The sequence below is a fragment of the Acinonyx jubatus genome, chromosome B4 (assembly GCF_027475565.1).
Source record: "Acinonyx jubatus isolate Ajub_Pintada_27869175 chromosome B4, VMU_Ajub_asm_v1.0, whole genome shotgun sequence".
NCBI classification, from domain to species: domain Eukaryota; kingdom Metazoa; phylum Chordata; class Mammalia; order Carnivora; family Felidae; genus Acinonyx; species Acinonyx jubatus.
In genome coordinates this window covers 75,539,432-75,557,076 of record NC_069387.1, presented here as the reverse complement: position 1 = coordinate 75,557,076, position 17,645 = coordinate 75,539,432, and the positions used below count along the sequence as shown (strand labels likewise).

Genomic DNA, 17,645 nt, shown 5'->3' with positions numbered 1-17,645 from the left:
TTCCTCAATATTAAAACACATGTTCACATTTTAGTTACCAGAGTATTTTCATGTCCAAGATTTACTGTTCAGCTTTCTATTCCAAGCCTCATCCTTCTTCATTTCTTCATAGAGAAAAGCCTCAGAAGAGCAATCAGTGTGAGACACCTATATTCCTCAATACTATAGTATGAAGTAGTTAGCCAATATTATAAGCCTATATGATTATAATAATTTTTCTGCACAAAAATAATTTTCTTTTGCTCTCTTCAAGATGCCATTTTGTCTGAGATGACTGCAATTGATATTGAGGAACACCATCACTGGATAGCAAAAATGGAGTTTTTACCAGAAATGTACAAAGCTATTGAGAGCAATGTCAAGATACTGAGTAGAATTAGTGTATCTTTATTTGAAGAAAAGAAGAGACAAAAGAAAAAAATGAGTAAGGGTGCTTTAAGACATTGGAAACAGATTTGACTTTTTCTAAAAAATGGCTTTATTAAAGTAAAAGTTACATACCATAAAACTCACATATGTTAAATGTAAAATTCAATGATTTTTGTAGAGTTGTGTAGCTATCACCACAATATTTTATTTTATTTTATTTTATTTTATTTATTTTTTAAAGTAGGTTCCATACCCAGCATGGGGCTTGAAGTCATGACCCAGAGATCAAGAGTCTCATGCTCTACTGACTGAGCCAGCCAGCCACCACCACTGCCCCCCTCCCCACAATTCAATTTTAGAACATTTCCTTCATCCCAAAAAAGATCCCTCATGCCCTTTTGCAGTCAATCCTCACTCCCACCCACCCACACACACACACACAACATTTGTGTATGTTCCAAACACACACACAACATTTGTGTATGTTCCAAACATACACAAATCTATTTTCTGTCTCAATAAGTTTGCCTTTTTTGGACATTTCATAAGATGGAATCATATTATACGCAGTCTTTTATATGTGGTTTCTTTTACTTAAATAATGGTTTTGAGGTTCAGCCATTTTATAGGATGTATCAGTAGTTTCTTCCTTTCTATGACCAATTGTATATCATTTTTGCATATACCACATTTTGTTTACCTACTCACCAGTTCATGGACATTCAGATTATTTTGACATTTGACTTTTATGAATAATGCTGCTATAAACCCAGATGTATAAGTCTTTGTGTGGATGTATGTTTTCATTTCTTTTGGGTAGATACCCAGGAGTAGAATTTCTGGGTCATTTACCTATTGCTGGTAAGTTTATGTGTATCTTTTAAAGAAATTGTTAACTTATTGCCCAAATGACAGCACTATTTTACGTTCCCATCAGCAATGTATTAAGGTTCCAGTTTTTCCACATCCTCAACACTTTTTATGGACTTCTTTAGGATCGCCTTTCCAAGAGGTGTGAAGTGGTATCCCATTGTGGTTTTATTTATTTTTTTAATGTTTATTTATTTTTGAGAGAGAGAGCATGAGTGGGTGAGGTGCAGAGAGAGAGGAGGACAGAGGATCCAAAGGTCCACACTGACAGTAGAGAGCCTGATGCAGGGCTAGAACTCACAAACTGTGAGATCATGCGCTGAGCTGAAGTCCGCCTCTCAACCAACTGAGCCACCCAAGCACTACTCCCCTTCTCCATTGTGGTTTTAAATTGTATTTCCCTAAAGACTGATGATGTTGAGCATCTATCCAGGTGCTTATTAGTCATTCTTATATTTATTGTGCTGAAATGACTATTCAAATGCTTACCCATTTCTATTATTGAGTTTTAAGAGTCCTTTATGTATTCTGAATACAAGTCTTGAAATGTGATTCTCAGGGACGCCTGAATGGCTCAGTTGGTTAAGTGTCTGACTTCAGCTCATGTCATGATCTTGTGGTTCATGGGTTCAAGCTCAGAGCCTGGAGCCTTTTTCAGATTCTGTGTCTCCCTCTCTCTCTGCCTCTCCCTGACTCACACTCTATCTCTCTCTGTCTCTCTCAAAGATAAAGAAACATTAAAAAAAAAAAAAGAAAGAAACGTGATTTTCAAACATTTTCTCTTAATCTTTGGTTTGACTTTTCATTTTCTTAATGGGGCATTTGAAGGCCAATGGTTTTTGATTTTGATGAAGTCAAATCAATTTGTCAATATTTTCTTTTGTGGTTCATGGTTTTAGTGTCGTATTAAAAACTTGTATGGGGGGGCGGTGCTTGGCTGGCTCAGGCAGAGGAGCATGTGACTCTTGATCTCAGGGTCATGAGTTTGGGCCCTTCATTGGGTATAGAGATTACTAAAAATAAATAAATAAATAAATAAATAAATAAATAACTTAAAACAAAAACAAAAGCTTGTATTGGTTAGTGTTCAACCAGAGAAGCAGAACCAGTAGGAAATTATCGTTATCTGTATATCTATGTATCTATCTACCCCATGTGAAGTATTTTGTGGAACATACTTTGTATTCTTTCAATCCTTTTACATTTATTGTGACTTGCTTTATAGCCTACCATATGGTCTATCCTGGAGAATGTTCTGTGTGTGTTTGAAAAGATATATTTTGCTTTTGTTGGGTGGAGTGTTCTACAGTTGGTTTATATTGTTGTTTTAGTCTTCTGTATATATCCTTACTGATTTTCTGTCTAGTTGTTCTATTATTAAGAGTGGGATATTGAACTTCCCAACTACTATTACTGAGTTAGCTATTTCTCTTTAATTCTGTCTGGTTTTGCTTCCTATATTTTAAGGCTCTGTTATTAGGTGCATATATGTTCATATTGTGATAGCTTACTGATGAACTGATCTTTTTATCATTATAAAATGTCCCTCATTGTATCTAGAACCATTTTTTTTTTTTGTCTTAAAGTCTATTTTGTTTGATATTAGTCTATTCTCTCCAGCTCCCCTGTGGTTACTGTGCAAGATTGAATCTAAGATATGTTGCTTACCATTGGATCGTGTTGGCTTTTAAATATATATACACACAAAAAAATACACAAATACACATAAAATTGGGCAATCTTTCACTTTTGAGTATTTAATTCTTTCATATTTAATGTAATTATTGATATGATTGGATTTATATGTGTTGTGTTGCTGTTTATTTTCCATGTCTCATCTCTTTGTTCTCCTGTTCTTCTTTTACTACTTTTTGTGTTAAACAAATATTTTCTAGTGTACCATTTTAATTCCATTTTCCCCCTATATTTTTGGAGTAATTTCCTTAGTAGCTCTTTAGGGATTGCAGCACACATTTTAAATTATCACAACCAGGGGCGCCTGTGTGGCTCAGTTGGTTAAGCATTGGACTCTTGATTTTGGCTCAAGTCATGATCTCACCATTGGTGAGTTTGAGCCCCATGTTGAGCTCTGCACTGACAGTGTGGAGTCTACTTGGGATTCTCCCTCTCCCTTTCTCTCTGTTGCTCCCCCATTCACTTTCTCTCTCTCTCTTTCTCAAGATAAATACACTTAAAAAAATTATCACAATCTGTTTCAGATTAGTGCTAACTTAATACAAGCAAAATATAGAATTTTTGCTCCATTAGCTCCATTCTCTTCCCCTCCTTTGGATTTTGTCATATATATTACATTTTTATGTATCATAAGCCCAACAACATAGTTCATAATTATTGTTTTATATGGTTGTCTTTTTAATCAGTTAAGGGAGGAAAAGAAAGCATATTTTTACCTACATATACTTGTGCTCTTTATTTCTTTGTGTGAATTTGAGTTATCCTCTGGTATCATTTCCTTTCAACCTGAAGGACTTCTTTGTCTTTCTTATAAGGCTGGTCTACTAGCAGCAAATTCTTTCCGTTTTGCTCATCTAGAATGTCTTTATTTCACTTTCATTTTTCAATAGACTTTATTTTTTTAAGGTAGTTTTAGATTTATAAAAAAAAGTGAGAAAATAGTACAGAGAATTCCATATTTCTCCATAGTTTCCCCTATTACTAATATATTACATTAGTATGATACATTTGTTATAATTAACAAACCAGTATTGACACATTATTAACTAAAGTCCATAATTTATGGACTGTAGTCATAATTCCTTGTTTTTACCTAATGTCCTTTTTTGTTTCAGGATTCCATCCAGGGTACCTAATTACATTTAATTGTCATGTCTTCTTAGGCTTTCTTGGCTGTGACAATTTCACAGACTTTTCCTTCTGTTTGATGTTCCTGACACATGTGAGGAGCACCAGTCAGATATATTATAAGATGCTCCCCTATGGGAATTTGTCTGGTGTTTTTCTCACATTTACTCTGGGGTTATGGATTTTGAGGAGAAAGATCACAGAGGTAAAGTACCATTGTCATCATACAATTTCAAGTGTATGTACTATCAAATGACTCAATGTTGACCTTGACCACGTGGCTAAAGTAGTGCTTGTCAGGTTTCTCCACTGTAAAGTTACTCTTTTTCCTCATTTTCCATGCTTTGCTTTTTAAAATAAGTCTATATGTGCAGCCCATACTTAAGGAAAAGGGAGTTGTGCTCCCTTTCTTTTAGGATGAATATCTACATAAATTATTTGAAGTTCTTATGTACTATAATTTGCCTCTTCTTCCTCATTTATTAATTTATTCAATTATTTATCTCAAAATGAACTCAGATTTTTTTTGGACTTTGAGTTATAATCCAATACTACTTTATTTACTTGCTTAAGTTGTTCTAGTTTTGGCCGTTGGGACCTCTTTCAGTTGGTTCCTGTGCCCCTTTAACATAACCTCATTGATGTGGCTTTTTCTTTTTTCTTTCTTTATTTTTATTATTATTAAATAATTTTTTTAATGTTTATTTATATTTGAGAGAAAGAGAAAGACAGTGCATGAACAGGGCAGTGCAGAGAGAGAGAGAGACAGAAACAGAATCCAAAGCAGGTTCCAGGCTCTTAGTTGTTAACACAGAGCCAGACGCAGGGCTTGAACTCACAAGCTGTGAGATGACCTGAGCCGAAGTCAGACGCTCAACCAACTGAGCAACCCAGGTGCCCCTTTCTTTTTTATTTTTTTAGCACTTCCCTACTTTCTGGCACTACAAGATGCTTCAGGTTCATCTCGAATATATCCTGCTCCAGTCTTATAATCTGTCATTTCTTCAAGGATTTCTGGTTACTTTTAGTAGAGAATAGTATTAAAAAGCAAGGTCTGGTTGCTAGGTGTGTGTTCATTGCTACTGGGCTGTCATTTCTGTTCAGTCCTCTCATTCGACAGAACAACAACAACAACAACAAAATATATATATATGTGTGTGTGTGTGTGTGTGTGTGTAGAGCCAATGCAGTTACACATATCTATTAATATGTATATATATTATCATCTGTAACTACTTTAAACTAAACATAAGTTTATAGTGATTTCTCTAATTTTAATTCATTATTACACATAGACCATTCCAGTTTCTTCCCCTTGCTTATCTATAAATTATGACAAACAATAAGAAACTTGCTCCTACCATCTACTTCACTTAATTGCTCGATTCCAGTATACATGCATAGCAGTATCAGAATTATTAACCCATACCCTGGTGGGAAATAACTTATCAACTAGAGTACAGCACTTTGTCTTCAGTCTTACAGACTCCATTCATTTCCGGTTACTTATAGGTCAGCACTCCCTGCATCCTCTCATTCCTTTCAGTGAGGTTGTGTCATACATTTCTTATATTGTTAGATTGTCATATCACAGTCTACATTCCTTCCTGGGATCCCCTGACCTCTTAAAAGGGTATTTAAAAATTTTGTATACATTAAGTTTCACTCTTTGTGCTATAGAGTTCTACTGGGTTTGACAAATGTATATTGTCATGTATCTGCCCTTATAGTATCATACAGAATAGTTTTTCCACCCTAAAAATGCCCTGTGATTCACTTATGTATTCTTCCCCTCTTTCCCCAAGTCCCTGGTACTGATAATTTTTTATGTCTCCATAGTTTTTTTTTTTAATTTTTTTTTTTTAACGTTTACTTATTTCTGTGACAGAGAGAGACAGAGCATGAACAAGGGAGGGTCAGAGAGAGAGGGAGACACAGAATGTGAAACAGGCTCCAGGCTCTGAGCTGTCAGCAAAGAGCCCGATGCCGGGCTCAAACTCACGGGCTGTGAGATCATGACCTGAGCCGAATTCGGACCCTTAACTGACTGAGCCACCCAGGTGCCCCTATGTCTCCATAGTTTTGGTTTTCCAAGGATGTCATATAATTGGAATCATGTAGTATGTAGCTTTTTCAGACTGGCTTCTGTCACTTAGCAATATACATTTAAGGTTCCTCCCTATCTTTTTGTGGCCTAACAGCTTATTTCTTTTTACTGCTGAATAATATTCCATTGTACAGATGCACCACAGCTTGTTTATGTGGTTGCTTCCAGGTTTTGGTGACTAAGAATAAAACTGCCATACACACACACACACACACACACACACACACACTCTTTCTCATGGACATAAGTTTTCGAATTAATTATGTAAAAACCTAGGAGCATGATGGCTAGATCATTTGATAAGATTACATTACTTTGTAAGTAGCTTTGTAAGAAACTGCCAAACTGTCTTTCCAAGTAGATGTACCATTTCTCATTCCCACCATTTTTCAACAGGAGTTCTTGTCACTCCCTGTACTTGTTAGCAATTGGCATTATTGGTTTTTTTAGATTTAGCCATTTTCAGAAATGTGTAACATATTTCATTGTTGTAATTTGCAATTCTTTTTTTTTCAAGTTTTTACTTAAATTCTAGTTAGTTAACATGTAATATAAATTGGTTTCAGAAGTAGAATTTAGTGATTCATCTCTTACATATAACACCCAGTGCTTATCACAAGTGCCCTCCTTAATACCCATCACCTATTTAGACTATTCCTTACACAGTGCCCCTCCCCTCAGTTTGTTCTCTATAGTTAATAGTCTCTTATGGTTTGTCTTCCTCCTTTTTTTTTTTTTTTTGTTTTCTCTTTCTCCTATGTTCATCTGTTTTGTTTCTTAAATTCCACATGAATGAAATCATATGGTACTTGTCTTTCTCTGACTTATTTCACTTAGCATAATACACTCTAGCTCCATCAATATTGTTGCAAATGACAAGATTTCATTCTTTTTTTTTTGGCTGAGTAATATTCCATTGTATATATATCACACATCTTCTTTATCCACTCATCAGTCAATGGACAATTGGGCTCTTTCCATAATTTAGTTATTACTGATAATGTTGCTATAAATATTGGGGTGCACGTGTCCCTTCGAATCAGTATTTTTGTATCCTTTGGGTAAATATCTAGTAGTGCAATTGCTGGGTTGTAAGGTAGTTCTATTTTTAACTTTCTAAGGAATCTCCATAGTGCTTTCCAGAGTGGCTACAACAGTTTCCAATTCTCTAATGACAGATGACACTGAACATCTTTTCATATCCTTAGTTGCCATCTGTATTTCTTATTTCTTGCCTTCATTAAAAAGAAAAATAACAGGTTACATCCTTTGATTACTTTGAAAATAGTTATTTCATGGAATGGATCTGATAGAAATTTTGTAATACATTTACAGAAGTGTTGAAAACACATGGATATATGAGTGTTCACTGCAAGCCACATTTACAGGAGTGTTATTTCAGTGAATAATGTAATATATTTAGAGAACTGTTTAAAAACACATGCAATAAGGATGCTTACAAGAGCTGTATGTGCATACAACTTTGAGAAGAGTGTTATTTCAAGGAATGGATGTAATAGAAATTCTGTAATCCATTTAGAGAAGTCTTTAAAGACACTTATAATGAGGATGGTTATGAGAGTTGCATGTGCATGGTACTTTGGGAAGAGTGTTATTTCAGGGAATGGATGTTTTACCTTCATTTTTTGAAGGATAGTTTTCCTGGATATAGAACTCTTGGTTAGCAGTATTATTCTTTCACCACTTTGAATAGTCATCCCACTGTGTTAGGGCCTCTTGTTTCTAATCAGTGGTAAGCTGTTAAATTTACTATGGCTCCCCTATGCTTTGATTTTTTAGTCTCCTTTGATTGTGATAAGTCATTTTTATCTTTTTACTTTAAAGATTCTTTGTCTGGCTTTCAACAATTGACTATGATGTATCTAGGTATGGATCTTTTTGTAGTTATCTTAGAGTTCAATGATCTTCTTGAATATGTAGATTAATGTTTTTCATCAAATTTGGGATGATTTGGCCATTATTATTTCCTCAATATTTTTTTAAAAAGTTTATTTATTTTTTTAAGTGTTTTTAATGTTTATCTATTTATTTTTGAGACAGAAAGAGAGCAAGTTGGGGAGGGGCAACGAGAGGCGGGGAGAGAGAGCATCCCAAGCAGGGTCTGTGCTGTTAGTACAGAGCCAGATGCAGGACTTGAACTCATGAACCATGAGATCATGACCTGAGCTGAAATCAAGACTTGGACTCTTAACCGACTGAACCATCCAGGCACCCCCAAAACTGGACATTTTAGATGACATATTATAGCAACTTTAGAGTCTGACTTCCCCTATAACCTCCAGGGTTTCTTTTTGCTCCTTTTTTCCTTTGCTTTTTAGTGATTTGTCTGGATTAATGCAGTAAAGTCTGTCTCCCCAACAGTGTGTGGCTGCTGACATCTTTGCTCAGTTCTTTTTTTTCCCTCATTTTTGTTTATATTTTAAAGCTTGAATTCCTAGGGGTCATCTTTGGGTCAGCATAACTTAGTGGTCAATAACTGGCCAATCATTAAGTGATCCCGATTGATCCAGTAAGGCTTCTATTCTTTGCTAATGGATCTGTGTGTGAGTTAAGGAAGTATTGTTTTAGACAACGTCCCTAGGCATGTGTTTTTTCCCTGCTTTATTCCAGATCAAATCAGCCCCCTCAGGCAGTAGAGCTTCAAGGCTTGACTCACTCTTGTAGAACTACCAGGTAACATGGCTTGGGGGAGTTGGAAACAGAAGAAGCTCCAGGCTAAAACATCACAGACTTCCAGTTCTTACTGAAGTTTAGTAATTTTTCTTGAAAAAAATGCTTACCATTTTGTTGTATGCTTGCAGTCAATTTCCAAAGTCCTAAAATCATTGGTTTGGGCAGTTTTGTCAAGTTTTATCATTGCTTTTATGGGAAAAAATTTTGCCGAGTTTCTCATTCAGCCATTCTGGAAATCCCTTCAAATGTTTGACTTTTTTCTGCTCTTTTGTGACTCTTCTGAAAGAACCAAGACTAACTGTGATTCAGAAAAGTGAGAAAAGAAGGACAGGAACCTAAGAAAGAAAATGGAAAGCACCAAGCATAATCAAAGCCAAAGGAAAGTTTTGGCTTATGTTATATCTAATCCCAAACTTATAACTGAAGGTAAGCTGAGATCATAACTAAAGACTAAAGACTAAAGTTTGGAAGCAAAATTCTAGGTAATTGTGGGAAAAAATAATACTATTTACTTTGGAGGTAAAGGTTTTTTTGTTGTTTTTTTTTAAGATTTTATTTTTAGGGGCACCCATGTGGCTTAGTCAGTTGAGCATCTGACCCTTGATTTCAGCTCAGGTCATGATCTCACAGTTGTGACACTGAGCCTTGCATTGGGCTCCATGCTGAGTGTGGAGCCTGCTTAAGATATTCTCTCTCTTTCTCAAAAAAAATAAATAAATAAAATAAAAATAAAATCTTTTTTTTTCTTTTTCTTCTTAAGTAATCTCTACACCCAATGTGGGGCTCAAACTCACAACCTTGAGATCAAGAGTCATATGCTCTATAGACTGAGCCAGTCAGGTGCCCCATTGGAGCCAAAACTTTCTGATGAATCTTTATCCTATACCTATCCATAATTTAGGCTAAAGTCCTAGGCTTTAGCATAGATAGAGCACCACACAGAAGAAGAAATGCAATCTCATTATTTTATGTTTTGTGGTTTTTTTCCTCCAGCATCTAGAGGTACTCTATGGAAATCTTGGAAAGAAAGGGTTATAAAGCGACCTGCAACAGCTCATGCTTTAAGACCAGATCAGATGATTAGTGATGAATTTGCAACAAATACAAAGGTTTCAGAAATCCAAGATATGCTACAGGAACTCATAAACACTGCAATGTTCAATAAATTGGAAAACAATGCTATTAAATATATATCATCAACAATAGTAAACCTTTCTAAAGCTTTGAATACACTAAATGATGAAGTAAAAGTTTTTACTCTCCAAAGTGCTAATATGTATATAAATGAGACAAGTGAAAAAGAAAAAGAGCTCTCTCTGAAAATAATACGAGATCTCAGTGAACAAAATGAAATACTTCAGCAGAAACTTCAAGATGCAGAAGAAAAATATGAACAATTTATTTGGTCCAAAGGTATTGTAGAGCAACAACTACCTACAGCATTACCCACATCAACCTTGAAAGCGTTGCCTGAGCTTTCTCCACAATCATCCATTGCCATTAGCAAAACTGACATAGAAGACAGTATGGAAAATATTTTGGCTAAAGAATTTGAAAACATTATAGACGAGGCCCAAACACAAGAGACCAAAGCCTCGGGGATCCAGTGGGACTCAGCATTTTCATATACAGCCCCAGCTGAAATGACCCCAGATTTAATTGAACAGCAATACCCTTTACCTGAAAAAAACCAAAAAGAGTCTTCTGAAGGTATCACTGAAGATAAGGTGTCACTGAAGAAAGATGATGACCAGTATCAATCACGGAAGAAAAAGCAAATTAAAGGCTCATCTATGGATGAGACCTCTGGATCACATCTGAGTGATGATAAAGGTAAACAGAAAGAGACCAAACTTGATCATGACTTGGAGCTACAGGCACTGGAAAAGAATAGAAAAGAAATGAAATCCTTTTCTGAAGCCAAACCAAAGTCATTCGCAGAATCAAAAAGTCGCTATGTCCCTACTGATTACCCTTCTACTGACACAAAAAGACAAAGTGGCAAAAGTGGAACAGGTAGTATGTGGGAAAGACTCAGGAAGGTCAAACCTGAATATTCACATGACAAAAGCCAGATTTCTTCAGAGAATAAAGAAGAACCCACCACTGAGTCAATGGACAAAGAGAGCAAAAGTGAGATGAGTAGCCAAGCAGAGCAATTCAAATTGACTGAACTTGGTTATTCCTCTGAGAAAATGAAAACAAAAGGGAAGAAACGTCAGATCTCTCCAAGAACCACCACAAGCAAAGAGGGAAAAACTGAGGATATCATAGTCTTAGCCAAGAAATGCAAGTCTCCTGAACTTGTTAAATCACAATCTAGGATAGCAAAGGAGACTTCAGAATCTACCAGAGTTCTAGAAAGCCCAGATGGCAAAAGTGAAGAGGGTAACCTAGAAGAATTTCAAAAAGCTATAATGGCTTTCCTAAATGAGAAAATTGATAACATAGGAAAGCCTTTGGATAAAAAGGCTGTGCCAAAAGAGGAGTTATTATTAAAAACAGCAGAGGTCGAAAAATTAGAAATCATAAAGGCAAAAATGGAGGAATACTTCCAAACTGTGGCTGAAACTGTGGCAAAAATCTTGAGAGAATACAAAGACATAAAAAATGCAGGACAAGTTGGAGAGAAACCTATGAAACGAAAAAAGGAAGTCTCATTTATGCCAGGATTGCATTTTCAGAAGCCAATTAGTGCAAAGGCTGAAATTAGCACCTTACTCTCATCTAAGAGCATGGACCCATTAATTGACAATTTAATACAAATGATCTTGACTGAAATAGAAGGTGAAAGAGATGCTCCAGTAGCCTCAACAGTAGGGAGAGACCACAAGGAAAAGGAAAAACAGAGGTGGGATGAATATTTGCAAGAAGGTCAAGAAAAAGTATTTGGTGAGGGTCTCAAACACCATTTGCAAGAGGAAGGGAGTTTCTGGAAAAAGAGCCATGAGCTGATAAGTAAAAAATTGGAGAAGGAAGAGTCATGGCTCCAAATGAAGGAGAGAAAGCAGAGGCAACAGAAGCAGAAATGGTGGCAGGAAGAGGAAGCATGGAAGGAACAACAAAAACAGACTGAGCAAGATGTCGAGCAAATGCAAAGAAAAGAGAAAGGATATCAGAAGCCAAAACAGCAGCAGCTGGAGGCATGGAATCAAGAAATGGAAGAACAATTGGTACCCCTGGAGGAGGAGGAGGAGGAGCAGATGAGGCCAGTTCAGAAGGGACTGAGACACCCGAAGCTAGAAATAAATAGGGAGAAAGAAGAGAAGCAGAAGCCAAGGAGAAACATAGAAGACCATGGAAGGCAGAAGCAGAAAAAGACAAAGGATCAGAGGAAGATCAATGAGAAAAGTTCTGACACACTAGAAAAGATGTTCAGCCAAACTTCAGTGATGGTGTCTCCCAAATGGAAGAGCATACCGAAAGTAGCATCCCAGTTACACCAAAGAAAAGTGTTCCATGGACATCTGAAGACATTAGAAAATTTTGCTGATGGAAAGCACCCTATACCAATCACTCCTTCTCCATCGACACAATCGCCATCACCTGGGGCCTTTCCAATTTCTGGACAGTCTCCCACAAAGACCCTCACTCTAACTCCTCAACAGGCCCAGGAACTGGAGATCACTATCACCCCTCAAAAGACCAAAGAACTAGGCATCATTGTGGCCCCAGAACAGGCCCAGGCACTGGGGATCAGTCTTACCCCTGAGCAGACCCAGGAAATGAGCATCACTGACACTCTTCAAAAGGCATTGGGGATCACTGTCACTTCTCAACAGGCTCAGGCACTTGGGATCCCTCTCACTCCTGAGCAGGCCCAGGCACAGGGGATCACTCTCACCCGTCAGCAAGCACAGGCCTTGGGAATCACTCTCACCCCTGAGCAGGCCCAGGCACTCAGGACCACTGTCACTCCTCAGCAAGCCAAGGCACAAGGGATCACTCTCACCCCTCAGCAGGAACAGGCACTGGGGATCACTTTCATACCTGAGCAGACCCATGAACTGGGGTTCACCTTCACTGATAAGCAGGCACAGGCACATGGGATCACTCTCACCCCCAAGCAGGCCCAGGAATTGGGGATCACCCTCACTTATGAGCAGGCCCAGGCACTGGGGACCACTGTTATTCCTCAGCAATCTCAGTCACAGGGGATCACGCTCACCCCCGAGCAGGCCCATGAACTGGGGTTCACCTTCACCGAGGAGCAGACCCTGGCACAGGGTATCACACTCACCCCTGAGGGGGTCAAGGCACCGGGCATTACTGTCACCCCTGACCAAGTACAGGAAATGGAGATCACTGTCACCCCTCAGCAGGCACAGGCACTGGAGATCATGGTCACTCCTGAGCAGTCACAGGCACAGGGCATCACTCTCACTTCTGAGCAGGCCCAGACACAGGGGATCACTCTTACCCCTGAGCAGGCACAGGCAGGGGGGATCACTCTAACATCTCAGCAGGCCCAAGCACTGGGAATCACTCTGAGCCTTGAACAGGCCCAGACCCAGGGGATCACTCTCACCCTTGAGCAGGCCCAGGCACTGGGGATCACTCTGACCCCTCAGCAGGCACAGGCAGGGGGGATCACTCTCACCCCTCAGCAGGCCCAGGCAATCAATCTGACCCCTCAGCAGGCCCAGGCACTGGGGATCACTCTCACCCCTCAGCAGGCACAGGCAGGGGGGATCACTCTCACCCCTGAAAAGGCCCAGGCACAGGGGATCTCTCTCACCCCTGAGCAGGCACAGGCAGGGGGGATCACTCTCACCCCTCAGCAGGCCCAGGCAATCACTCTGACCCCTGAGCAGGCCCAGGCAGGGGGGATCACTCTCACTCCTCAGCAGGCCCAGGCACAGGCGATCACTCTGACCCCTGAGCAGGCCCAGGCAAAAGGGATCACTCTCACCCCTGAAAAGGCCCAGGCACAAGGGGTCACTCTCACCCATGAGCAGGCACAGGCACAAGGGATCATCACTCTTACCCCTGAAAAGGCCCAGGCACAGGGGATCACTCTCACCCCTGAGCAGGCCCAGGCACAGGGGGTCACTCTCACCCTTCAGCAGGCACAGGCACTGGGGATCACTCTGACCCCTGAGCAGGCCCAGGCACAAGGGATCACTCTCACCCCTGAAAAGGCCCAGGCACAGGGGATCACTCTCACCCCTCAGCAGGCCCAGGCACAAGGGATCACTCTGACCCCTGAACAGGCCCAGGCACTGGGGATCTCTCTCACCCCTGAGCAGACCCAGGCACAGGGGGTCACTATGACCCCTGAGCAGACCCAGGCACAGGGGATCACTCTCACCCCTGAAAAGGCCCAGGCACTGGGGATCACTCTGACCCCTCAGCAGGCACAGGCAGGGGGGATCACTCTCACCCCTCAGCAGGCCCAGGCAATCAATCTGACCCCTCAGCAGGCCCAGGCACAGGGGATCACTCTCACCCCTGAGCAGGCCCAGGCACAGGGGGTCACTATGACCCTGGAGCACACCCAGGCACGGGGGATCCCTCTCATCCCTGAGCAGGCCCAGGCCCAGGCAATCACTCTGACCCCTCAGCAGGCCCAAGCACTGGGGATCACTCTGACCCCTCAGCAGGCACAGGCACAGAGGATCACTCTGACCCCTCAGCAGGCCCAGGCACAGGGGATCTCTCTCACCACTGAGCAGGCCCAGGCACTGGGGATCACTCTGACCCCTCAGCAGGCACAGGCACGGGGGATCACTCTCACCCCTCAGCAGGCCCAGGCAATCAATCTGACCCCTCAGCAGGCCCAGGCACAGGGGATCACTCTGACCCCTGAGCAGGCCCAGGTACTGGGGCTCACTCTGACCCCTCAGCAGGCACAGGCAGGGGGGATCACTCTGACCCCTCAGCAGGCCCAGGCACAGGGCATCACTCTCACCCCTGAGCAGGCACAGGCACTGGGGATCCCTCTCACCCCTGAGCAGGCCCAGGCACAAGGGATCACTCTGACCCCTCAGCAGGCCCAGGCACAGGGGATCACTCTCACCCCTCAGCAGACCCAGGCACAGGGGATCACTGTGACCCCTGAGCAGGCAGAGGCACTGGGGATCACTCTCACCCCTGAGCAGGCACAGGCACTGGGGATCACTCTCACCCCTGAGCAGTTCAAGGCATTGCTGGTCACCCTCAGCCCTGAGAAATGCCAGGGCTTGGGTTTCATACACACCCTTGAGAAAGTTCATGCATGGGAGTCTCCTCTCACTGCATCACAGGCCCAGAAATTGGGTGTCCCTATCACTCCAGAAAATGCCTGGGTCCCAGCTGTCACTCTTACCCCTGAACAGACCCAGGCTTTGGGTGCCCCTCTCTCCTTAGAACAGGCTCAAGCATTAGGTATTTCTCTCTCTCCAGAACACTTCTGGGAATCAGATAAATCAGACAAATCCCATGTCTTAGGATTTCCCCTTACCCTTGAGCAAGTCCAGCCTTTGGGAGCTCCCTTCATTCCAGGGCAATCCCATCCCATGGGGGTAGATGACCTAAAATCAAGAGCACCTCTCATTAATGAACAGCTCTCACCACTTGGTGTCCATCCTCTTTTAGAACATACCCTGAAAGTTGGGATTGTGCCTGTTACTGATAAATCTGTCACACCAAGTGCTCCTCACATTTCTAAGAAGTTACCCACGTTGGATCCTTCCAGTCTTAGATCACTTCAAAAATTGAAGGCTTCTGTCCTTCCTAGGCAATCCCCAGCATCTGCTGCTATTGCTGAGAAATCCTCTGCATTGGAGGTCTCTCCTATTCCTTTGCAGATATCACAGTCTCCTCTCTCCCAAGCCCCTGGTAAATCACTAGGAGTGAGAATTCGTTCTGAGCCTGGGAAACTCCTTGCACCACAGACTTTTCCTTCCTCTAAACAGACCCTGTTTTCTAAAGGTCAATCCACCTCTGTTGAGTTTGTAGCACCAGAGGTCCCACTGACTCCTGAGAAATTTCCCATAGCTGAGACCCTGCCAACTTCAGGGCAGCCTCTTACACTGGAGACCCTTCTCGGCCTTCAGCAGTTCTTTTCCTCTTGGGGCTCTAGGACTCCTCAGCTACCTCTGATATCAGAAGCCCCTCTGGTCTCCAGGCAGCCCCTTATATCTGGAGTCCCACTCACCTCTGCACAGATTCCTGATCTCTTGGCTCCTCTTTCTCCTAGGAAGCCCTTGGTTCCTGGAACCTCTTCCATCCATGGGGAGCTCCTGGAACCTAGACCCTTAATACTCTCTGAGCAGCCCCAGGCATTCCAGCCCGCTGCTACCTGTGATCAATCTCGCTATCTACAAGCCCCTTCTCCCCTTGGGCAGCGTCAAGCTTCCCCACTGTGGATCCCTCCCACCCCTGGGCATCTTCCAACATTATGGACCTCTCCAACTCCTGGAAAGCCCCTGAAAGATTTGTCCTCTTCTGTCCCCAAGAAAAGTAAGGAAAGATTGGCAATTATTTCTTCTCTGAAACCTAATTCAGCATTTGTTCATCCCAGTGCTACTGATTTCAAGGTAACTCAAGCCCCTTTCACCACTAAGAAGTTCCAAATATCAGAGGCGTCTGACACTTTGGAAGAAATCCCGATATGCCATGATCCTATTGCCATGGAACAATTTAGAACATTTCAGTCCTATCTCACCAATTACAGGACACCAGTATCACAAACCCCTTACATTCCGACTCTCATGAAGCCTATAACATCACTACCCTCTCTTACGACTAAACTACCCAAAACATCACAGATCTCATCTTCTGAATGGGACCAGAAATCCAAGTTCTCCCCTATAGACAAGTCCTGGATGCTGACTTCAGTTTCAGGTACCAAGAAACCCAAGATGCTGGTGCCCCCTTCCACTCCCCAAGAGCTCAAAGAGCAGAGATATTTTGTTGATGTAGAGGCTCAGAGAAAGAACCTGATACTCTTAAATCAGGCCACAAAAGCTTCTGGACTTCCTTCACAACTACACACAACAGCTAGGAATCTCATAATTGAGACACTTCATACGGACACAGTTCGGCTGGGATACTTATTCCACAAGTACATTGCTTACAGGCTGATCCAGCGTGCAAGGTAGATGTAATATTGAAGGTTCAGTTTTCTGGTTTAGTCCTGATTTCAAATATCCTCCCTTCATTGCTCTATAAGTATATACATGTTTGTCGGATTAGATGTTCTAAAATATTCTCTCTCTTTTTTAAATTTTTAATGTTCATTTACGTTTGAGAGACAGAGTGTGAGCAGGTGAGGGGCAGAGAGAGAGGGAGACACAGAATCGGAAGGAGGCTTCAGGCTCCAAGCTGTCAGCACAGAGCCCGACGAGGGGCTCGAACTCACAAACTGTGAGATCATGACCTGAGTGAAGTTGGACACTTAACCGACTGAGCCACCCAGGAGCCCTTCTCTCTTTTTTTTAATGCTTATTTTTGAGAGAGAGAGAGACAGAGCGTGAGTGGGGGAGGGGCAGAGAGAGAGAGAGACACACAGAATCTGAAGCAGGCTCTAGGCTTTGAGCTGTCAGCATAGAGCCTGACACGGGGCTCAAACTCACAAACCGTGAGATCATGACCTGAGCCAAAGTCAGATGCTTAACCAACTGAGCCACCCAGGTGCCCCTAAAACATTCTCTTACAGAAGGTCTGTGGAATGAAGCCTATTTAAGATAGCAAAAGGAGATATATCTTTTTGGAAATAAAAAATGTTATATGATCTATTTCATCCATTTATATCTCTAGCAGAGATGCTCAGATATATTTTGTGGATCATTTTGATCTC

General features: G+C 41.5%; 1 protein-coding gene across 3 annotated transcripts in view; it reads left to right on the top strand.

Moving 5' to 3' along the window:
- Positions 1–17,645, top strand: part of FAM186A (family with sequence similarity 186 member A) — a 77,020-nt gene that overhangs the window by 41,096 nt on the left and 18,279 nt on the right. For 2 of the 3 annotated variants that reach the window (XR_008300246.1, XM_053226220.1), the window contains exons 3-4: positions 254–424; positions 9,857–16,943. Coding sequence is in view for 2 of the 3 variants with exons in the window: in XM_053226220.1 (XP_053082195.1) it covers positions 254–424; positions 9,857–16,943 (7,258 nt within the window). In the remaining variant the exon portion in view is untranslated. Of the gene's footprint in view, positions 1–253; positions 425–4,056; positions 4,268–9,856; positions 16,944–17,645 lie in introns of those variants that run through there. The other variant, XM_053226221.1, reaches the window with a different exon arrangement.